This window comes from Thamnophis sirtalis, unplaced genomic scaffold (genome assembly GCF_051295495.1).
Source record: "Thamnophis sirtalis isolate CommonGarterSnake01/CBP01778 unplaced genomic scaffold, rThaSir2_p1.2 scaffold_4, whole genome shotgun sequence".
Classification (NCBI taxonomy): Eukaryota; Metazoa; Chordata; class Lepidosauria; order Squamata; family Natricidae; genus Thamnophis; species Thamnophis sirtalis.
Genome location: NW_028261384.1, coordinates 135482441 through 135506893, shown reverse-complemented (window position 1 = coordinate 135506893; position 24453 = coordinate 135482441). Strand labels below are relative to the sequence as shown.

General features: G+C 38.3%; 2 protein-coding genes across 2 annotated transcripts; both read right to left on the bottom strand.

The window, feature by feature from the left end:
• Positions 1-699: 699 nt before the first annotated feature.
• On the bottom strand, positions 700-11719 carry LOC148046786 (vomeronasal type-2 receptor 26-like). Its single transcript, XM_087714203.1, has 6 exons — positions 11523-11719; positions 10792-11083; positions 8925-9788; positions 6213-6440; positions 5630-5756; positions 700-2113 (listed from the first exon to the last, which is right to left on the bottom strand). Exons 1-6 carry the CDS (start codon positions 11717-11719, stop codon positions 1215-1217), a joined length of 2607 nt encoding a protein of 868 aa, XP_087570329.1. The 3' UTR covers positions 700-1214.
• Positions 11720-14484: 2765 nt separating this feature from the next.
• On the bottom strand, positions 14485-19112 carry LOC148046785 (vomeronasal type-2 receptor 26-like). Its single transcript, XM_087714955.1, has 5 exons — positions 19083-19112; positions 18875-19001; positions 18168-18738; positions 15284-15288; positions 14485-14807 (listed from the first exon to the last, which is right to left on the bottom strand). The coding sequence occupies exons 1-5, from the start codon at positions 19110-19112 to the stop codon at positions 14485-14487; spliced, it is 1056 nt and encodes a 351-aa protein (XP_087571081.1).
• Between the last annotated feature and the right edge of the window lie 5341 nt (positions 19113-24453).

Genomic DNA, 24453 nt, shown 5'->3' with positions numbered 1-24453 from the left:
CAGTTCGGTGGTTTGAATTCCTAGCATCGCGTAACGACGTGTGCTTTCGTGACTTGTTCAAGGTTCTACCAACCTAGCAGTTCGAAAGCATGTAAAAATACAAGTAAAAAAATAGAAACCAGCTTTGGTGGGAAGGTAACAGCATTCGGTGCACCTTAAGCATTTCGGCATGCCAGCCACATGACCATGAAGATGTCTTCAGTCACATTGTCGAATTAAATGATTTCGTGGGTTACTTAGGTACTCCCTTTCTTCTTATTCTGACATCTATGGAGAGGACCTTGGTTCCAAAGAGAAAGGTTGGGGCTTTGTCTGGCAATGCATTCCAACTTCTCCCCCCTCCCCACACACACCCACATCTCCACAGTATGTGGCAACTGAGAAATGAGAAATAGCTCCTGCCGGGTTCGGTTTTTGAAATTGACAGGTATTGGATGCACCAAATTCTGAATCTTTTGTATTATTTGGAACATTGTCAAAGGGAATAGATTGCATAAATTGTGGAGCATAACAACCACAGTTGCATGGTCAGCGCTGTTTCTGCTTCTGCTTTTACATCATATGGCATTCTGATGTTTCCCATTGTTTCCCAGAAAACAATTGAAGGAGTGGAGATTAATATCAGGCAGGAGAAGAAAACAGCTGCACATACCAAGGTTCAAATAATCTAATTTATTGCTTAAAGTCTTTGCAGAGGAATATACTCAAATAACCGTCATGCTTTTCTAAAATACAGTTAAGCTTACAAGAATTACAAACTCAATAAATTTTACATTTGAAAGAACACTGACAAATACAAAATAAATGATACTGTGATAAATTTATGATTTTAAAATGGAAATATACTTCTTAATGCATTTATGTAATGCTTTAGGAATTCATGTAATGCCCCTGCAAATATCGGATATAATTTGATGTTCATCAATATCTGAAAAATCCTAACAGGGAATAACAATCTTAGATGACCAAAATCAAGTTCAATGCACATGTAGAAAAGGAGAAAGCATTATGTTAAAGAATCTTGTGAAATGGAGAAAATGAAGAAACAAGAGCAGAGATTTTGAAATGGGCAAAAATAATAAATCTAAATAATCATAAACATCCTACACAAAGCTTTCTTTGATAGAAATGTCCCTCTGCCCCTATCACTTATATGTTTCATATAGGTATTAGTCATTCTAGTAATTTTTAAAGCAATTTTTCTGAGCCAAAAATTAACATCTCTTTGTGAGTAGCTCCCTGTGGTTGAGGTCAGGGCGGAAAACAATGATGTAGCATTTTGGGAGGAATATGCATCCCAGTAATGCAGCACTGGAGGCCAAAATGGAGAAGACCTCCACAGCTACCATGGCTTTTCCTTTTGTGCTCAGATAGGCTGGAAAGAAGGAGATCCACACAGTGCAAAAGGCCAACATGCTGAAGGTGATGAACTTGGCTTCGTTAAAGCTGTCAGGTAATTTACGTGCAAGGAAAGCCACAATAAAGCTGGCGATGGCCAAGATACCCATGTAGGCCAAGACACAGTAGAAGAAGAAAGCTGACCCCTCATTGCATTGTAAAATCATTTCTTGGGGCTGTGAATGCATGTCCAACTCCGGGAATGGGGGAGATGTCGACAACCAAACAATGCAAATACATACTTGGAAGAGAGAGCAGGAAATTACAATAGAAAATGCCAATCTTTTCCCCACCCATTTCCTCATCTGAGATCCAGGTTTAGTGGCCATGAAAGCAACAACCACAGTAATGGTTTTGGCCAGTACACTAGAAATGGCCACTGAGAAAGTGATGCCAAACATTGATTGTCGGAGAAGGCAGGTCACTTTTCCAGGCTGGCTGAGGAAGAGCAAAGAGGAGAGAAAACAGAGCAGAAGAGAGACAAGGAGGGTGTAGGTGAGGGACCTGTTGTTGGCTTTGACAATGGGTGTATCTTTGTTCTTAATAAAAATTCCAAGAATCCAAGAGGTCCAGAAGAAGAAACCAAGAGCTGCTGAGGCCAAACCAATTCCTACGGATTCTTCAAAAGTTAGGAAAAGCAGCTGTTTCAGTTTACATCCATTCTTTTCTTTATTTGGATAATGATCTTCAGAACATTCAAAGCAATCTTCCATATCTGGAAGGAATATCAACATATTTCTTTTCATCTAGGCATTCCATACTATTGAGGGGTGCTTGGTGCTCTCTGAGTTTGCTTGTTTCCTTGTAAATATTTCATCGACCCAAACTAAATACCATCAAAATGTCTTGCCAGTCTATGTGGATGGGGACCTACTTAGAGAGTCTTTGGTTGAACTGTTTACTGATGTCCTTTTTGCAACTTCTTTTTTAAATAATCTTTATTATTTATACATTTTTTTAAAGAATAAAACATACAAATACAAATACAACTTTAAACATACACCCCTCCCCCCCCACGGTGACAGTCATTCACAGCCCAACTTTTTTTCTCCTTCCTCATTGTTTAGTCTCTAAGCAGCATCTTCTCGTTACAAACTTCAGGGATCTATTACAATACCCATGTTCACTTTTAGCTCCCATTGTTAACAATTGCTATTTAACTTTCCCCATTTTAAATCCCTGCTGTTCTCCTTGTCGCCCACATATACCATAGGTTCCAGCTAAGATAATGTTCCGTTTCTCCTTTGTCCCTCAGCCAACCCGTCATTCTGTCCATTTCTGCACATTCATAGATCTTTTTAATTATGGCATCTTCCGATGGTATGGTAGTAGATTTCCAAAATTGTGCATAGGTTATTCTTGCAGCCACAATTATATGTAGGCTCAACTGCCATATAGATTTACTCATGTTTTCTGGTTTCATGCTTAGTAGAAAATTCTTGGTTTTCCATTCCATGCTTGCCCCGGTAACCGCTTTTAGCCAGTTTTGAATCCTTCTCCAGTATTTCGTGGCCTCAGTACAATACCACCAAATATGGTAGAATGTGCCATCCCTTTTCTCCAAACTTCATATTTTCTAATTGTGACAACATAAACTTCCAATTTACCCAATCAAAAGCCTTTTGTGCATCGAGAAACATAAAGGCCACTTGTTTGTCTGGCCAGGCTTCATAATATTCTAAGGCATCCAAAATAATTCTAACATTATCTTTCAAATGCCTTTGCGGCAGGAAGCTGTTCTGTTCAGGGTGTATAAATTTGCTAAGGAAGAATTTAAGTCTATCTGCTAGTATAGCTGCAAAGATTTTATAATCCACATTCAAAAGTGAAATGTTTTTAATTTGGGTATGGTCATCTCCAGCTTTAGGCAAAAGGGTTATATAGGCCTCAGCCCATGATTTCGGTGCAATAGAATCCATCAAGACAGCATTAAATATTACAATCATCTCTTGTCCTAAGATTTCCAAAAAGGTATTATAGATTTCAACTGGCAAACCATCCATGCCAGGAGTTTTGTTGTTTTCCATTTTTTTGACTGCCTTTTCTAATTCATCTATTGTTATCTTTTGGTTTAGTACCCCTTTTGCTTCATTTGAGATCATAGGTAGATTTGCATTATCTAAAAATTCCTTAATTTGGTCCTCAGAAATTTCCCCTCTAATATATAGTTGCTGAAAAAAATCTTGAATAATTTCCCTTGATTTCTACTAATTCCCCTTTACTATTCTGCAGTTGAGCTATACGTCTGCTCTCTCTTTCTTTCCGTAGTCTATAAGAGAGCCAACGACCCAGTTTGTTAGCATCCTCAAAAAAGTTTGCTTAATCCACCTAAGTTTCTGAGCAACATCCACATGATCTAGAAGAGATATCCCGTACTTAATTCTAGCCATTTCTTCTTTTTTTATTATCTAGTGGGTCCTGTTGCAAGGCTTTTTCCACCACATCCAATTTGGCTACCCATTTTGCCCTCTCTTCTAATTTTTTCCTCTGTGTGCCTATTGTATATTTAATAGCTAGGCCCCTCATATAAGCCTTGGCTGTATCCCAAAGTATTTGTGGGGTTACTCCCATCCTATTTTCTTCAAAAAAAAACCTCATTTCCCTTTTAAACATTATTTGAAATTCTTGTTCTTTCACTGTCTCTGTATTCATCATTCACCTTCTTTTTCATCCCTGCCTTACTCATTTCCTCACCAATAAGAGTGGATTATGATCAGCCCAGGTATTAACCTCGATTACTGCTTCCTTAATCAGATCCCCAATTTATGGTGTCAACCAAGCCATGTCGATCCTAGAACAGGATTGATGTCTATGTGAAAAGAAAGTAAATTACTGTTTCTGTGGCTGGAGTTCACGCCATACATCCTTTAATTCATATTCCTCCCTCATGTCTTCAAAAGTTTTGGGGAGAGTTCTCCTCCTTTCTCTTAATTCACCACCCCCTTTTGGATGTTTCATGGGTTATAGTCCATTGTCCTATCTGCCACAGCATTATAATCACCCACCACACATATGTAGTCATAGCCTAACTCTGCAATTTTTTGATGCAACTTTCTAAAAAAGGTACTTTGATTATTGTTCGTATATGACCACCAGCAAAATTTTATATCGACCAAATTTCAATTCAACCATTAAAAGTCTCCCCTCCCCATCAGTATACACCAATTTAGAATCAATATGATCTTTAAGGGGCACAATGCCCCTTTTCTTTTCATCTGCTTCTTGATTGGTGTGTTGTTTACTTGATTGTTGGTTTGAGGTTAACTTTGGAGTTAATCTATGATGATATTGGTGCTGATTAGTGGTGGAGAGATGCTGGAGTCTATTTTGTTCTCTTTTGGTCTGATTGATTGCCTCTTTTGCATAATCATTAGATGCTGTTAATGTCTATGGTTGATTGATGGCTGATTTGTGAGAGTGCCAGGTATCTAGATATTCCCTGACATTTTTGGACTTGGTGTGATCTAGCATTGTCACATTTTCCAAATTGAAACTATCGTTAAATCTGTCTATAGATTGTGAAATTAAAGAATTATGTTCATGTCTTCTGACCCCAGTTGGTATTCATGGATAGATTCTGACAGTATTCCGCCTGTTCATGTCACTTAGTTGTGGTTGCAGTCCTTATATTGTACCTTTACATGACTCTTGTTTTTCTTCTGTGCTTGCTCCGTCTTTTGGTTTGCTTAGGAAATTTTGATGGGCTTTAGTTGGCTCATGTGCTACACTGATTCTATATGGTTGTCCAAGTTGTTTGGTGGCTTTTGAGATATTCTTGATGTATAGCAGTGTAATTCTGTTTAGGGTTTGTGTTTGTTGTGCTGTATTGGATTGAGTGGTTAGGAACATTTTGTTGAAGATGTGTGGTAATGCATTTTTTTGAAATGTGTTGCATAGATTCTCCCTTTCCATTTTCTGTTGTTCTGGGTTGCAGAACTGTATTTGGGCTACTTTAAATAAAGTCCTTACTCTGGATTCCCAGACAACTGAAAGCAAACAGCATTCCTTACTAGCACTGATTATGTTACCTACGTAGGATAATTAAACATCTGCAAGAAAACAAGTAAGCTCAGAGATCCCCAAAGACCCCTTATTTCAACCCTGAGCTACAAATATTCTTCTTTATTGGTATTCCGTATTATCGAAAATCTCCTTACTAAAGTTATGCATAGAAGTATTTTATTAAACTTTTCCTTAAGTCAAATGAAAAATGGTAGAATTACTACCCTACCATTATGGTTTGAAATCTTCCCTTCTGGGCATGGAACACAGTCATAGCAGCAGAACTGATCCCCCTCAATTCCTTTCTTCCAGGATCCAGGCAAACAGGGGTCATTGCATCGAGAAAATGGAGGAACCTGGCGATAAGCACAAAAGGTTTTGAAATTGGACGTAGATAGAGTTAGATTCTGTAATTTTTCTCCTTTATTGAGGGGAATTATTTTTGACTTCCTAAAGGATTGATGAAAGATGGAGGTATTCAAAAAAGTAGAAACTGTAATTATGTACAAAATTTCCTGCTTGAAAGACAGTGTGAACAAACCATAACAATTTATAACTATCTCATGGAAAGTAATACTGAGCAATTTCATGGAAAAATGGCTACTCTTGTGATTTCAAATGGATGTGCAAACCAAACATGCCAACATGTATTGTAATGTCATTTTGTCAATTTAATAAGTGCTTGATATCAACAACATTTGAAAATAGTATTCCATTCTTTCTTTAAAATCCAGGAATAAGATTTTGACTGAGATTAGGTTCAATATGGCATCATAATGGATTACGTCATGGTCAATTCACTCATTTGATACCTGATTAAAACCTGGACTCCAGACGATCACGTCTTCATCAACCCATAATTCCTTCCCTTTGGGAGCCTCTACATCCAGCTTTCCAACTCTAACTCTCTGAAAGGATCTATTTGGAAAAGTGATCAAGTTGGTGATGTCGAATCCACCAGTTGCTTCCCCTTTCTCATTCAGAAACACTCTCTCCCCAGCTGAATTGTTAAAAGAAATGCCTTGAAGAAATGAATGGAGCTGATTGAAAGGGAATAAAAGAGAGAGGGAATTAAAAGCAACGTAATAGAGAAGACAAAAAGATATCCAAGTTACATTCACTCATTCTGCCCTTTCCAATAACTCTTAATAATTACGTAAACTTAAAATTTTTATAATCAATATTGTATGGAAATATATATGTCAACTCTTTGATTTATTTGATATTATTTTAAGGAAATATAACAACGCACAGAATCAGAATGAAAATAGGCTTTTGGAATTATATCACTTTATCCAATTACTAAAAAAAACTAATTCAAGATAGATAATGTATAACATTTACACATGGGTACAAAGCTATTTGAGAGTCTGAGGTCTAGTTAATTTCCAGATTTTAGAATTTGAGACAGAAGCTTTCTTTAATAGATAAATGAGAGTTAGAGAATGATAGAGACTGTTGCAAATATAAGGTTTTTTCATACTATGCATGCCACATTTAAAAAGGGCCTAAGATGCCTCTAAGTATCCCAAAGACACAGAAAACGTAGTTAGTCAATTAGCTGAGAATTGATTAGTTTTTGGAGAGATAACAAAAAGTAATATAAATTATGCTTTTCACTATTACTTTTCAAGCTATGCTGATTTATTAAATATTTTTTTATCATTTTTAGTATGTATTTTATACAGAACAACATAAGACAGATGTAAGATACCTTGAATGATTTCTAGTAAAACAGCCAGCTCAATGAGAAGATGCTACAACATTTCAAACAAATGGCTGTCTAATAAACAACTTGTGACCAAAAAAAGCTTCAATATGTTCAAAACAAGAAAAAAGACAAGGAAACAATTGCTCCTTTGCTGGGAGAAAGTGTCAAGAGGGTACAATCAACAGGGAGAAAGCAAAACTACTCAACTTCTTTTTTGCCACTGTCTTTACACAAAGAGAAAAAACAACCCAACCTATCAAAAACAACACCACAAAAAACAGATTAGGAACACAAGTTAAAATAGGGAAGAAAATGTTATGTGAGCTCCTGTCTACCCTAACTGAGTTCAAATCACCAGGACTGGATAGATTACACCAGAAGGTTCTGAAGGAACTGGCAGATGAGATAGCAGAACCACTGAACTATATCTTTCAAAGATCCTAGAGCACCATGGAACAGCCAAAGGACTGGAAAAGAGCTGATGTAGTTCCTATCTTCAAAAAAGGATAAATATAGATCCAGGATACCACAGACCTATCAGTCTGACCTCAATATCAGGGAAGATTCTGGAAAAGATAATCAAGCAATGAATCAGAAAAAACTAGAAGGCCACAACGAAAAAACCAAAAACCAACATGGTTTTGTCAAATAGAGATCATGCAAGACTAATCTTGTTGCATTCTTTGGCAAAGTGACAAATTAGTTGATATACTTGGACTTCAGTAAGGCATTTGATGAAGTAGAACATAACCTACTACTAAATAAAGTACAAAATGTGGGTTAGACAGCATCACCATCAGATGGATTCATAACTGACTGACCAACTGCACTCAATGTGTAGTCGTCAATGGAATTTCATCGACATGAAGGGAAGTAAGCAGTGGGGTAGCCTAAGGCTCTGTTTTAGGCCCAGTACTCTTCAACATCTTCATCAATGACTTGGAGGGGGGAACAGATGTGGAACTCATCAAATTTGCAGATGACACCAAACTGGCAGGAATAGCCAATAATCCAGAAGATAGGCTTAAGATACTGAAAGATCTTGACAGACTTGAACATTGGGCGCTATCTAATAAAATGAAATTCAACTGTTAAAAAAGTAAGGTTCTACATTTAGGCATGAAACTAAATACAGGTAGTGTATATGGAGCTCCTTGCTCAATAGTAGTAATTTTTAAAAGGGATTTTGGAGTCTTGGTGGACAACCATTTAAATATGAGCCAGCAGTGTGCAGCAACTGCCAAAAAAATCCAACCCAGTTCTAGGCTGCATAAACAGAGGGATTAAATCAGGATCACTTGAACAGTTAATACCACTTTAAATTGCCTTCGTAACCACATACATGGAATACTGCATTCATATTTGGCTGCCACAATGTAAAAAAAAAAGATGCTGAGACTCTAGAAAGAATGCAGAGAATAACAATAAAGATGATTAGGGGACTGGAAACTAAAACATATGAAGAACGGTTGCAGGAATTGGGTAGATTAGAGATTAGATAACCATTTGTCTGAAGTGGTGTAGGGTTTCCTGTCTAAGCAGTGGGTTGGACTAGAAGAACTCCAAGGTCCCTTTCAACTCTGTTATTCTATTCTATTCTATTCTATTTGCATTGTAAATATCTGCTATTATGGAGCACCCAGAATTTCTGAAGGCAATTTTTCCCCAACTAATTACTGTCAAGAAAGGGTTCTATTTCTATTTTTTTCTACACATGTAGAATATATTAAGAGTTTCCACAATGGGTTCCAAAGGTAATTCTATTTCAAACTGCTGATTGAAATAAAAGAAGCCTCCAGTGCAAATGGAATACCTGCCAAGGCTGTAGCTGTGGAAGATCAGGGTTTTTACTCATCATGGTTTTCCTCCTTTTGAACCTCAACATGTCTAGAGCCTGCAAAGCATGAGCCACAGCATAAATGGCATTGTAGACGCTGTAGCTTTGGCCAGTCATTTCCATTTCAAACAGAGGTGCAGGAAGATCCTCTAGCTTCATCTCCTCAGTGCATCTCCTACTGTGTATTTCTTGTAACTCTGACTTTGGAAATGAACAGTCAAATGACTGTTCCCAAATATCCTTTCGAAACCCATCTCTGGAGTCGAAAAGAGGTTTGATGGACTGAACAAATTCCCTGAAACCCACAACGGCTGTTGAATGAATGGTGAAGGAAAGAGCCCCATGGAACATCTTGAGATCTGAACTTATTTGAACACCTGTTAGTGCAAAATCAGTCATTGCAGTCACGATCCACACCTTTCCAAATAAGGCAGTTTTCCTGCTTTCAGGATCTGACATAAATATTACAAATCTTAGCCACATAATTATCTCGGATTCCCCATAGACAAGAAATGCATTTGATTTGTTACTCAACATATTAATTGAAGTAATGAACATTCCTAGATAAATTTCTTCCATGTTTTCAAAGTGTAATATTGAATCAATCCTGTCTATGAATGCTGAACATATTCCATTCTGTGAAAGTAAGGGCTGCATTTTCTGTAAGAATTTTTCTCCACTGTTATTACGAAGAGAAAATATCCCAATCCACGTCCACCTGAAATGATGAAGCAGTTGGATGATCCCAATGTACTGCTGGTCTTCTTTGGGGACCATGAAATAAAGTGAAGAGAGCTTACTGGTCTGAAATTCCTCCTGAGGTAATGCACCAAAAGTCAGCTAAAAGAAAGTCCAGTAGAATTATGATGATTCAAATTTAATTTTTCTATTTGTTTTCATTTAAAATATATACAAGGAAAATTGTTGTCCTAGCATTTCCTAAAGGATATAGACACAATTTTGGGGGAAATATTTCAATCATATGCACTAGATCAGGGGTGTCAAACTCAAGGCCCAGAGGCTGGATGGAGCCTGGGGAGTTCTTAGATCAGGCCCAGAGGGCTTCCCTGGAAACAGTGAGGGACTAGCCCCTGGTGCCTCGGCCTTGCCCTCCCAACCTCCATTTTACCTTTCAGAATGCTGGAGCATGTTCTCGCAGCCGAAAATACAGCTCACGAGAGCTCCCTGTGCCCCTTTGGTCAGATCTAAGTTTAGTACATAAAATTATCTGCTACAATGTTCAATGACTACAATGACTATTTCAGCCTCAAACACAAAAACACATGACACGCAATAAATGCAAACTTAAGGTAATCCGCTCCAAACTCTTTTTCAGAAAATATGACCTAAGCAACAGGACTGCCCATGCCTGGAATGAACTACCTGACTCTGTGGTTTCTTTCCCAAATCCCCAAAGCTTTAACCTTAGAATGTCTACTGTCAACCTCACCCCATTCATAAGATGTCTGAAAGGGTCCTGCATAAATGCACCAGCGAGCCTACTGTCCGTGTCCTAATGATCCTTTTTTATTTATATCCATTTCCTGTGTTAATATCATGTTTATACTTACATGTGTTATCTAATGCATCGCAAAATAAATAAAATAAATAATAAAATCAATTATTTTAGCAAAGCAATTCAAATATTCCTGCAGCTACTCCTGATATTCACTTTGTGTAACTAGCAAGGTAGTTTCAGATAACAATGCTAAGTATTTGACATTAAGCCATGCAGAACATTCTAACACTTATTAACACAAACCTAAGCCTAATTTTTTTTGTGCATTAATTATTCCATAACAACAAGATTAAGAATTTTCTTCTAAGCCACTTTAGAACGTACTTGTGGAATCTTTAAGAATCCTATAATTTCAGCTATATAAGTTGATGTGTCAAAATCCAGTCCCCCAATGATAGCCTTGAGATTCTTCTGGCTATCACATTTGTAGTTAGGGACAAATTCCTGGGATTTAAAAAGCAGGTCCAGAGTGGTACGATAGGTCAATCTTGGGTTGTTGTAACTGTCATAGATATGGAACCCCAGAGTGAAATTGGGTAAGATCTGGGAGTCCTCATTGATTTCCTTCACAGCAAAGGCCAAGGCAAGGATGTGCTGGTAGAACTTCATTACTACACTGCAAAGGATTTAAATACCCCATTTGAAAAAGGAAGTTTATTATTCTCCTAAGCAAGGTTGCATCATTTCTGTATGAATAACTAACATTTCTTTCTCTGATTAAAGTAGGAAAGTAATGGGTTTTCTAACATGCTGAATATTTTGTACAACAACATATGTACAACAAAATCAATTCCATCATATATCAGTCATTTATTCTATATATTTTGTTAAGAATGATGATACAGATTTAAAACAAATATTACTAATGTCATTCAGAAGATGTTTTCCACTAAAGCTTTATACATTATATTACAAGTTCTTTAAAATCAAGTGAAAAAAACAAAAAGTGTACTCTCTCATAACTAGAAGGACTAGATATAACCCCTATATTGATACTCTCATAAGAAAATTAGAGGAAACGGATTAAGATTAGGAAAAGAGGAAAAATTTCTTACCATGGTAGGTCATAAGGTGTTATAGAAGGATATTCCTTAAAATCAATACCAAAAAAGTTGTAATGGATGTGGGACATCATCCCTCCAATGACGATGTCACCTGGTTGGTACCACTCATGAGGAATAAGGAAAACATCACTTGCAGGGCAGCTCAGCATCCCTATTTTCTTCATCAAGAATACTAGGAGCAGCAACATCCACACTCTTGAAAATGTCTCTGTCTTTCATCATGATTCCTTCAAATTTATATCTGAGAGTGCACCTAATCAGAAAACCTATCATTGTCTATTAGGATGCCCTTGAGATTGCCAATTCATTTCTTGAATTGCATCAGGATTTGAGCACGTTTTCTCACAGAGGAGAATAAAGGGGAGGAAGCCTGTAGGAAGGACTCTGAAACAAAGCTGTGCCAATCCCCCTGGGGTTCAAAAAGCATTGATTATTGTTGAATTCAAATATCCTCCTGTGCAATCTTTGAGGTTTTTGCCTATTTCAGAAAATATGGTAATTCCTTTAGGAGATAATTACTTCGTTATTGATAAGAGAAAAGATAGATGATGTTTAAATGATTTTTGAAATGCACAATTGCTAATAAAATGTACAGAGGGGAATTTGCTATGCCAAATACACATGACTTTTGGAATTTATATTCTGTTTTACAATAAATAATAGCTGCAGTTCACTCTCCTTTGCATAGGATTAAGATGCCTGGGCAAATGACCCACTGGTCACAGCTTACAAATGGTGGTCTAAAGTCAGCTGTGGATCCAGGAGGACTCCCAAATTGCGAACCCTGTCTGAGGGGCGTATAATTTCACCCCCCAGCCTGAGAGTTGGAATACATGGCCAATTTTTGGGAGGGAAAAACACAAGCCACTTGGTCTTGTCAGGATTGAGCTCAAGTTTGTCCAGACCCTGACAGCCTCCAGGCACTGAAACTCACATCAACCGCTTCACTGAGTTGGCACGGGGCGGACAGATACAACTGAGTATCTTCCGCGTACTGATGATATTTTATCCCGTGCCATTGGATGATCTCACCCAGCGGCTTCATGTAGATGTTAAACAGGAGGGGGGACAGGACCGAACCCTGTGGCACACCATACTTAAGGGGCCTAGGGGACGACCTCTGCCCTCCAACTAACACTGACTGCGACCTGTCCGAGAGGTAGGAGGAGAACCACCGAAAGACGGTGCCTTCCAGCCCCACCTCTCGCAACCATCGCAGAAGGATACCAGGGTCGATGGTATCGAAGGCCGCTGAGAGGTCAAGGAGCACTAGGACGGAGGGATGGCCCCCGTCTCTGTCTCTCTAGAGATCATCGGTCAGAGCGACCAAAGCGGTTTCCGTGCTGACCCAGGCCTGAATCCAGACTGAAAGGAGTCTAGATAATCGGTTTTATCCAAGGACCGCCGGAGCTGAGAGGCCACCACTTTCTCAACAATCTTCCCAACAAAGGGGAGGTTGGAGACTGAACGATAGTTGTTTAAAATGGCTGGATCCAAAGACGGCCTTTTCAGGAGGGGTCCCACCACCGCCGCCTTTAGGGTTGGAAAAGAACCTCTCCCGGAGGGAGGCGGTAACTATTGCCTGGATCCTGCCCCGCGTCACCTCCCTGCTGTTCGCAACCAGCCAGGAGGGGCACGGGTCCAGTGCACACGTGGAGGCACTCACTGCTCCAGTGGCCTTGTCCACTTCCTCAGGAGTAACAGACTGAAAGTCAATCCAAAGATGCCGTTCAAGACCTTCCCCCGGTACCTTGGTTGGCTCTGTGCAATTGGAGTCCAGGTTTGACCGACGCCGAGCAACTTTATCCAGCTGTGCAAGGGATACTGTCCAGGTTCTGACTAATGAGCTCAAGCAAATCAGAACCACAAGGCTGGAATCTTCCTCAATATTCCTAAATATTTCCCAGGGTTTCTGCATAATTAAAATAGAAAATGATTCCCTCCCCAAGTGTAACTGGTCACATTGTCCAATCAAATGATTTGTGGGGGCTACTTTTGTACTCCCATTCTACATATTCTGACATCTATGGAGATAACCTTGGTTCCAAAGAGAAAGATTGGTGCTTTTTCTGGCAATGCATTCCAACTTCTCCCCCGCACCCACCACGGACATCTCCACAGTATGTGGCAACTGAGAAATGGCTCCAGCCAGGTTTGGTTTGAAATTGACAGATATTGGATGCACCAAATTCTGCATCTTTTGTATTATTTGGAACATTGTCAAAGGGAATAGATTGCACAAATTGTGGAGCATAACATCTATTGTTGCATATGCTGCTTCTGCTTCTGCTTTTACATCATATGGCATTCTGATGTTTCCCATTGTTCCCCAGAAAACAATTGAAGCAGTGGAGATTAATATCAGAGAGGAGAAAAAAACAGCTGCACACACTAAGGTTCAAATAATCTAATTTATTGCTTAAAGTCTTTGCAGAGGAATATACTCAAATAATGGTCATGCCTTTCTAAAATGCAGTTAAGCTTAGAAGAATTACAAACTCAATAAATTTCACATTTGAAAGAACACTGACTAATACAAAGTTAGTGATACTTTGATAAATTTATGTTTTTAAAATGGAAATATACTTCTTACTATATTTATGTAATGCTTTAGGAATTCATGTAATGTCTCTGCAAACATCGGATATCATTTCATGTTCATCAAATCTGATAAAACCTAACAGGGAATAAGAATCTTAGACAACCAAAATCAAGTTCAATGCACGTGATGAAAAGGAGAAAGCATCAGGTTAAAGAATCTTGGGAAATGGGGAAAATGAAGAAGCATGAGCACAGATTTTGAAATGGGCAAAAATAATAAATCTAAATAATCATAAACATCCTGAACAAATCTTTCTTTGACAGAAATGCCCTTCTGCCCCTATCAATTATATGTTAAATATAGGTATTAGTTATTCTAGTAATATTTTCAGCAATTCTTCGGAGTCAGAAATTAATTTCTCTTTGTGAGTTGCTCCCTGTGGTTGAGGTCAGGACGGAAAACAATTATGTAGCATTTTGGGAGCAATATGCATCCCACTAATGTAGTGCTGGAGGCCAAAATGGAGAAGACCTCCACAGCTACCATGGCTTTACCTTTCGTGCTCAGATAGGCTGGAAAGAAGGAGATCCACACACTGCAAAAGGCCAACATGCTGAAGGTGATGAACTTGGCTTCGTTAAAGGTGTCAGGTAATTTACGGGCAAGGAAAGCCACAATAAAGCTGGTGATGGCCAAGATACCCATGTAGCCCAAGACACAGTAGAAAAAGAAAGCTGCGGGGGGCGGAGCCTGTTGCCGAGGAGGGCTCAACCGAGCTCCTCTCAGAGATCTGGTTTGTATATCTAAATAAGATCATAGATATCACCCCTTTTTGGCTAAGAAATGGGCAGGGAGTAGCTCTGTGTGCTAGGGTCTATTCGTAATTCACAGCCTTTCTCTTTTTTTTTGGCTGTAGACAGAGATTAGATCCAGCGTGAGCGGAGCTTTTATCTCCAGCCAGTTCTTCTCAGCTGCCTTTTTTTTGCAGCCCCAGACAGGCGAGCCCCCCCCCGACAAAGCAAAGTTGTTTGAAGCTAGGATTAATATGGGCGGGTCCCACTCCTGTGAGATTTATGCTTTCATTACTATCTTAAATACCAGCACCATTTGTCTTAGAGGCTTCTTTGTTTAAACGGACTTCAAAATGGCGATTTCTCTCCGTTGGTGACTGATAGGGGATGTACGTAGCCGGTTTTACCTTCCTGCAGACCGCTCCTTAACAAAATAATTTTTTTTTTGTTTTGTTTTTTTTGGAAACAGAGGGGAGCGAAAGCGCTGTTTATTTGTTTATTTATAATGGCACCCAGGTCAAAATCGAAGCGTCTCACTACAAATGTGCCTAAAGAATCTGTGAAGGAACTTAAAGAATTTACACTGGAATCACAGCCCTTGTCTCCTACGCCCTCTACTGGAGAATTCTTAACACAGGAATTTTTTTTTCAAATCTTTAATGATTTTAAACAAGAAATTAAGGAATTTGTATTGGAGCTATATGGTGATTTAAAGTCTAAAATTGACCAAATGAAGGCGAATACGTTTGCAGCTGTGTCTGCCCTGTCAGATTATACCGCTGAAATAGAGAATAAATTGGAAAGTTTGGAGGAGGCTAATTCTAATTTGATTACTAATATTCAAATTTTACAACAAAAAAATTAGAGACACTCAGGAACAGCTCGTTATGATAAACTTTAATAAGAAGACATTCGCAATAAGAGTCAGAGGATTCCGCGAAAAGGAGCGAGAGAATCTGAAACAGACCTTTGTTGAAGCCCTCAGCCATGCGGTGGGAAGCCCGGGACTTAACTTTGATTGGCAGATTCGGAAAATCTATCGCCAGAACTCGTTGGTAGCGGAACAGCGACAGCTCCCGAGGGACATAATCATATATTTCTCCACAAAAGAATCCAGAAACGCGATCATGCAAAAATTTTACAATAATACTTTGAGAGTTGATGGACAGGACTTGATTGTCTTCAAAGAAATACCTTTCCAGATGTTAAAGGCAAGAAGGGACTATACCTTTTTAACTAAAGAGCTTAGAAATCATCAGATTCAATATAAATGGGAGGCCCCAGCCGGCATTACGGTCACATTTGAGAATCAAAGACTTCGTCTCAATTCTGTTTCGGAGGCTCGAGATTTCTATTACAAGATTTTGAAGGCGGGACTTCCTGATCCACTTGGAAAAGAGGAGAGACAAGCCAAAGGAGAAGGCAACCAACAGATCACATGGCTGCAAGATGGAGGGGGTAGCTCCCCCTCCCTCGGAGAAGCAGAAAAGCGGAGTTTGAGGATTTAGACATTCTAAAATATTCACCAAAGTTGTGGACTGAATGGGGGTTTGCGACCTCTCTCCGGCAGAAAAAGCGGAATTTATTGGTGGGGTGATACTGAATGTATATATGTAAAATGCATGCAGAATGATTTACGCTGTTTAAATTTTGTTAGAAGGGAAAGTTTGAAGAGATTATTTTAAAATAGAAGGTAAACTGATTCTTGTTGAAACTATTATTTGAATATGTGGAATGATCTATGCTATTTAATTTTTATTAGAAGGGAAAGCTTGGTGAAATTATTTTGAGCTAGATTTTAAACTAATGTTTGCATAAATTTGATAGTGGCAAATATTAGAGAAGCAAGGGATGAGGGTAAAATGCATGCGGAATGATTTACGTATATTGGTGGGGTGATACTGAATGTATATATGTAAAATGAATGCAGAATGATTTATGTTGTTTAAATTCTGTTAGAAGGGAAAGCTGGATGAGATAATTCTAAAACGGAAGGTAAACTGATTCTTGTTGAAAGTATTATTTGAATATGTGGAATGATCTATGCTATTTAATTTTTATTAGAAGGGAAAGCTTGGTGAAATTATTTTGAGCTAAATTTTAAACTAATGTCTGCATAAATTTGATAGTGGTAAATATCCGAGAAGCAAAGGATGAGGGCAAAATGCATGCGGAATGATTTACGTTGTTTAAATCCTATTAGAAGGGAAAGCTGGTCGGGACCATTTCAAGATAGAATGCAAACTGATTTTTGTGTAAAGTAATACTTGATCCACGCTGCTTAAACTTTACTAAGAAGGGAAAGTTTGGTCAGATTATTTTGAATTATTGTTTGAAATTAAGGTTAAGAAAGGGAAAGTTTGATTATTCTTCTGTAAAGTAATATTTGAATATGTGGAATGATCCACGCTGCTTAAATTTTACCAGAAGGGATTATTTTTGAGTTAGATTGTATATGGATGTCTAAGGAAGAGGAATGGGAGAGTCTACAGGAGGTCGGGGTAAATAACAAAGAAGCAAGAGACGAGAATAAAATATAGATAGAATGACTTACACTATTTAAGCATATATAAAGATGGGGGGCTGAGCTTAACACAAAGAGTTTCTTTTTTTCTTTTCTTTTCTTTTTTCTTTGTTCTTTTCTTTCTTTTTTTTTGGTTTTTTTTTTCCTTTAATACATTACTTTTATTTTTAATCCATATGAATATAAGATACTTTAGATAGAAGGCAGTGCCAGGTGTGGGCCCTGGGAAGTCGGGAGGAGTAGGGATGGGGATTTTTGGGGGGTGGGTGGGTGGGTGTTAACATAGTCTCAATAAGAACAAGAATGCACTTATATACGGTTGTTCTTTTTTTTTCCTTTTTTTTTCTCTTTTCTTTCTTTATTTTTTTTTTCCCTTGGTCTATTTTACTTTTTATCAGATTATAATAAACAACACTTGAATAAAGGAATACACCAAGGAGGGAGGTAGAGGGAAAGAGGAGGGAGGAGTAAGGAAGGAGTAAGGGGAATGCAAGGAGGGCGTGTTGGGAGTAAGGGGAGAAGGAAGGTTTGAGGGGAAAGGGAAGTAGGAGGGGAGCGTTAGAGGGAGGAAAGGAAAGTTGGAGGGGGTAGATGGGGTGTATGGAGGATGGAAGTGTCAGGTGGGGTTGTGAATGATGAGTTGTGTTTTCTTTTTTATTTTTTTTTTAATTTTCTTTCTTTTTTTTTTCTTATAGTAAATACCCTGTATATAAGTGATTGTAAAATGGAATGTGAAAATGAATAAAATATATTTTTTTAAAAAAAGAAAGAAAGCTGACCCTTCATTACACTGTAAAATCATTTCTTGGGCCTGTGAATGCATGTCCAACTCCGGGAATGGGGGAGATGTCGACAACCAAACAATACAAATACATACTTGGAAGAGAGAGCAGGAAAGTACAATGGAAAAGGCCAATCTTTTCCCCACCCATTTCCTCATCTGAGATCCAGGTTTAGTGGCCATGAAAGCAACAACCACAGTGATGGTTTTGGCCAGTACACTAGAAATCGCCACTGAGAAGGTGATGCCAAACATTGATTGTCGGAGAAGGCAGGTCACTTTGCCCGGTTGGCTGAGGAATAGCAAAGAGGAGAGAAAACAGAGCAGAAGAGAGACAAGGAGGGTGTAGGTGAGGGACTTGTTGTTGGCTTTGACAATGGGAGTATCCTTGTGCTTAATAAAAATTCCAAGTATCCAAGAGGTCCAGAAGAAGAAAGCAAGAGCTGCTGAAGCTGAACCAATTCCTAAGGATTCTTCAAAAGTTAGGAAAATCAGCAGTTTCAGTTTACATCCATTCTTTTCTTTATTTGGATAATGATCTTCTGAACATTCAAAACAGTCATCCATATCTGGAAGGAAAATCAAGAATATTTTTTCATCAAGGCATTGCATATTACTGAAAATTATCTTAGTAATTTTATTCATCCAAATAGTTTATTAAAGTTTGCTTGAGTCTAATTAAAAATGGTAGAATTCCTACCCTACCATTTTGATTTGAAATCTTCCCTTCTGGACATGGAACACAGTCATAGCAGCAGAACTGATTTCCCTCAATCTCTTTCTTCCAGGATCCAGGGAAACAAGGGTCATTGCATCGAGAAAGTGGAAGAACCTGATGATAAAGATAAAATATTTTGAAATTGGAGATATTTAAAAGAGTTTGTAATTTAGCTCCTTTATGGAAGAGAATTACTTTTGTCTTCCCAAAGGCTTCTGATTTCATCAGAAAATAAAATCATGACATGTTGACAATCTATTGTAAATGCAAACCAAACATGCAAACAATGCTTTTACACTGCAATATCATTTTTTATTTCAATTTAATGAGTGCTTGATCATCAACAGCATTTGAAAAGAATATGCCTTCGTTTCTTTTAAAAATGAGAAATCAAATTTTTAAAGAGACTAGGCTGAAAATGGAATCATCATGGACTAAGGCATGGTTGATTCACTAATTAGGTACCTGGTTAAAAGCTAGATTCCAAACAATCACATTTTCATCAATCCATAATTCCTTCCCTTTTGGAGCCTTTAGATCCAGCTTTCCAACTCTAACTCTCTGAAAGGATCTATTTGGAAAAGTGATCAAGTTGGTGATGTCGAATCCACCAGTTGCTTCCCCTTTCTCATTCAGAAACACTCTCTCCCCAGCTGAATTGTTAAAAGAAATGCCTTGAAGAAATGAATGGAGCTAATTGAAAGGGAATAAAAGAGAGAGGGAATTAAAAGCAACGTAATAGAGAAGACATTCACTCATTCTGCCCTATCCAATAACTATTATTAAATACCTAAACTTAGAAATTTTATAATCAATATTGTATGGAAATATATATGTCAACTCTTTGATTTATTTGATATTATTTTAAGGAAATATAACAATGCAGAGAATCGGAAAGAAAATAGCCTTTTGGAATTTATTTTTTATTTTTTTTATTTATTTATTTTATTGAACATTTATATGCCGCCCTTTTCCCTGAGGGGACTCAGGGCGGCTTACAACAATGGGGGGAAGGGAGTGCAAGACAAGACTTAAAAAGAAAAAGAAACGTGAATAAAAGAAATTAACCATAAAAACACAACATTCACTCAACATTCGGGCGGGGTGAGAATAATCCTATCCCCAGGCCTGACGGGATAGCCAGATCTTGAGGGCTGTGCGGAAGGCCTGGACTGTGGTGAGGGTACGGATCTCCACGGGGAGGTTGTTCCATAGTGTCGGAGCTGCAACTGAGAAGGCTCTCCTCCGCGTAGTCGCCAGTCGGCACTGACTGGCGGATGGAATTCGGAGGGGGCCTACTCTGTGCGATCTGATGGGACGCAGGGAGGTAATTGGCAGGAGGCGGTCTCTCAAATAGCCAGATCCACTACCATGGAGCGCTTTATAGGTGGTAAGTAAGACCTTGAAATGCACCCGACGATCAACAGGTAGCCAGCGCAGCTCACGGAGGATCGGTGTTCTCACGGTGTTATATGGGCGAACCGTGGTGCGCCCATGATCACTCGCGCGGCCGCGAGAATTATATCACTTTATCCATTTACTAACAAAAACTAATTCAAGATAGATAATGTATAATATTTACTCATTGGTACAAAGCTGTTTGAGATTCTGAGGTCTGGATAATTTCCAGATTTTAGAATTTGAGACAGAAGCTTTCTTTAATAGATAAATGAGAGTTAGAGACTGATAAAGACTGTTGCAAATATAAGGTTGTTTCATACTATGCATGCCACATTTAAAAAGATTCCTCAAAATATCCCAAAGAGACAGAAAATGTAGTTACTCAGTTAGCTGGAGAATTGATTAGTTTTTCGAGAGATAACAAAAAGTAATATAAATAATCCTTTTAACTATTATTGTTCAAGCTATGCTGATTTATTAAATATGTTTTATCATTTTTGGTATGTATTTTATACAGAACAACATAACACAGATGCAAGATACCTTGACTGTTTTCTAGTAAAAAGCCAGCTCAATGAGAAGATCCTACAACATTTGAAACAAATGGATATTTAATTAACAGCTTCTGAACAAAAAAGCATCTTCCAATATGTTAAAAAAAAAAAAAAAGACAAGGAAACAATTGCTCCATTGCTGGGAGAAAGTGTCACGAAGGTGCAATCAACAGGGAGAAAGTAAAACTACTCGACTTGTTTTTTGCCCGTGTCTTTACACAAAGAGAAACAACAATCCAACCTATCAAAAACAACACCACAAAAAACAGATTAGGAACACAAGTCAAAATAGGAAAGAAAATGGTATGTGAGCTCCTGTTTACTCTAACTGAGTTCAATTCACCAGGACCGGAGAGATTACACCAGAAGGTTCTGAAGGAACTGGCAGATGAGATAGCAGAACCACTGAACTATATCTTTCAAAGATCCTAGAGCACCATGGAACAGCCAGAGGACTGGAAAAGTGCTGATGTAGTTCCTATCTTCAAAAAAGGATAAATATAGATCCAGGATACCACAGACCTATCAGCCTGACCTCACTATCAGGGAAGTTTCTGGAAAAGATAATCAAGCAATGAATCAGCAAAAACCTAGAACCTCACAAAGTAAAAACCAAACACCAACATGGTTTTGTCAAAAAGAGATCATGCCAGACTAATCTTGTTGCATTCTTTGGCAAAGTGACAAAATTAGTCGATATACTTGGACTTTACTAAGGCATTTGATGAAGTAGACCATAACCTATTACTAGATGAAGTACAAAAATGTGGGTTAGACAGCATCACCATCAGATGGATTCATAACTGACTGACCAACTGCACTCAATGTGTAGTTGTCAATGGAATTTCATCTACATGAAGGAAAGTATGCAGTGGGGTACCCAAAGGCTCTGTTTTAGGCCCAGTACTCTTCAACATCTTCATCAATGACTTGGAGGGGGGAACAGATGTGGAACTCATCAAATTTGCAGATGACACCAAACTGGCAGGAATAGCCAACACTCAAGAAGATTGGCTCAAGATACTGAAAGATCTTGACAGACTTGAACATTGGGAGCTATCTAATAAAATGAAATTCAATGGTGAAAAAAGTAAGGTTCTACCTTTAGGCATGAAAAAATAAATACAGGTACTATATATGTGGCACGCTCAATAGTACTAATTGTTAGACTGATTTTGGAGTCCTGGTGGACAACCATTTAAATATGAGCGAGCAGTGTGCAGCAACAGACAAAAAAATCCAACCCTGTTCTAGGCTGCATAAAAGAGGGATTAAATCACGATCACTTGAACAGTTAATACCACTTTAAATTGCCTTTGTAACCCCATACATGGAATACTGCATTCATATTTGGCTGCAACAATGTAAAAAAAAAGATGCTGAGATTCTAGAAAGAGTGCAGAGAATAACAATAAAAATGATTAGGGGACTGGAAACTAAACATATGAAGAACGGTTGCAGGAATTGGGTAGATTAGAGATTAGATAACCATTTGTCTGAAGTGGTGTAGGATTCCCTTTCTAAGCCGTGGGTGGACTAGAAGAACTCCAAGGTCCCTTTCAACTATTCTATTCTATTCTATTCTATTCTATTCTATTCTATTCTATTTGCATTGTAAATATCTGCTATTATGGAGCACCCAGAATTTCTGAAGGCAATTTTTCCCCAAATAATTACTGGCAAGAAAGGGTTCTATTTCTATTTTTTTTCCACACATGCAGAATATATTAAGAGTTTCCACAATGGGTTCCAAAGGTAATTTTATTTCAAACTGCTGATTGAAATAAAAGAAGCCTCCAGTGCAAATGGAATACCTGCCAAGGCTGTAGCTGTGGAAGATCAGGGTTTTTACTCATCATGGTTTTCCTCCTATTGAACCTCAACATGTTTAGAGCCTGCAAAGCATGAGCCACAGCATAAACGGCATTGTAGACGCTGTAGCTTTGGCCAGTCATTTCCATTTCAAACAGAGGTGCAGGAAGATCCTCCAGCTTCATCTCCTCAGTGCATCTCCTACTGTGTATTTCTTGTAAGTCTGACTTTGGAAATGAACAGTCAAATGACTGTTCCCAAATATCCTGTCGAAACCCATCTCCGGAGTCTGAAAGAGGTTTGATGGACTGAACAAATTCCCTGAAACGTACAACAGCTGTTGAATGAATGGTGAAGGAAAGAGCCCCATGGAACATCTTGAGATCCCAATTGATTTGAACGCCTGTTAGTGCAAAATCAATCATTGCAGTCACGATCCACACCTTTCCAAATAAGGCAGTTTCTTTGCTTTCAGGATCTGACGTAAATATTACAATTCTTAACCACATAATTGTCCCGGATTGTCCATAGACAAGAAATGCATTGGATTTGCTACTCAACATACTAATTGAATTAATGAAAATTCGTAGATAGAATTCTTCCAAGTTTTCAAAGTGTATTGTTGGAGGAAGCCTTTCTATGAATGCTGAACATATTCCATTCTGTGAAAGTAAGGGCTGCATTTTCTGTAAGAATTTTTCTCCATTGTTATTACGAACAGAAAATATCCCAATCCATGTCCACCTAAAATGGTGAAGCAGTTGGATGATCCCAATGTACTGCTTTTCCTCTTTGGGGACCATGAAATAAAGTGAAGAGAGCTTACTGGTCTCAAATTCCTCCTGAGGTAATGTGACACAAGTTAGCTAAAAGAAAGTCCAATAGAAATCTGATGAGACTTTTTTTTCAAATTTAATTTTTCTATTTGTTTCCATTTAAAATATATCCAAGGAAAATTGTTGTCCTAGCATTTCTTAAAGAATATAGATACAATTTTGGGGAAAATATTTCAATCATATGCACTACATAAGGGGTGTCAAACTCAAGGCCCAGGGGCTGGATTGAGCTTGGGAAGTTCATAGATCTGGCCCACAGGGCTTCCCTGGAAACAGTGAAGGACTAGCCCCTTTTTCCTTGGCCTGGCCCCCACAACCTCCATTTTAGCTTTCAGCGTGCTGGAGGATGTTCTCGCAGCCGAAAATAGAGCTCGTGAGGGCCCCCTGTGCCCCTCTGGTTGGACCTAAGTGTAGTACATAAAATTATCTGCTACAATGTCCTATCTGTCAATGACTATTTCAGCTTCAAACACAAAAACACATGAGCACACAATAGTTGCAAACTTAAGGTAAACCACTCAAAACTCAATTTCAGAAAACATGACTTCAGCAACAGAACTGTCCATGCCTGGAATGCACTACCCGACTCTGTGGTTTCTTCCCCAAATCCCCAGAGCTTTAACCTTAGATTGTCTACTATCAACCTCACCCCATTCCTAAGACGTCTGAAATGCTCCTGCATAAACGCACCAGCGAGCCAACTGTCCGTGTCCTAATGATCCTTTTTTATTCATATCCATTTCATGTATTAAAATCATGTTTATACTTAAATATGTTATCTAATACATGCTTCACAAAATAAATAAAATAAATAATAAAATCAATTATTTTAGCAAAGCAATTCAAATATGGCTTCAGCTTCTCCTGATATTCACTTCATGTAACTGGCATGGTAGTTTCAGATAACAATGCTAAGTATTTGACATTAAGCCATGCAGAACATTCTAACACTTATTAACAGAA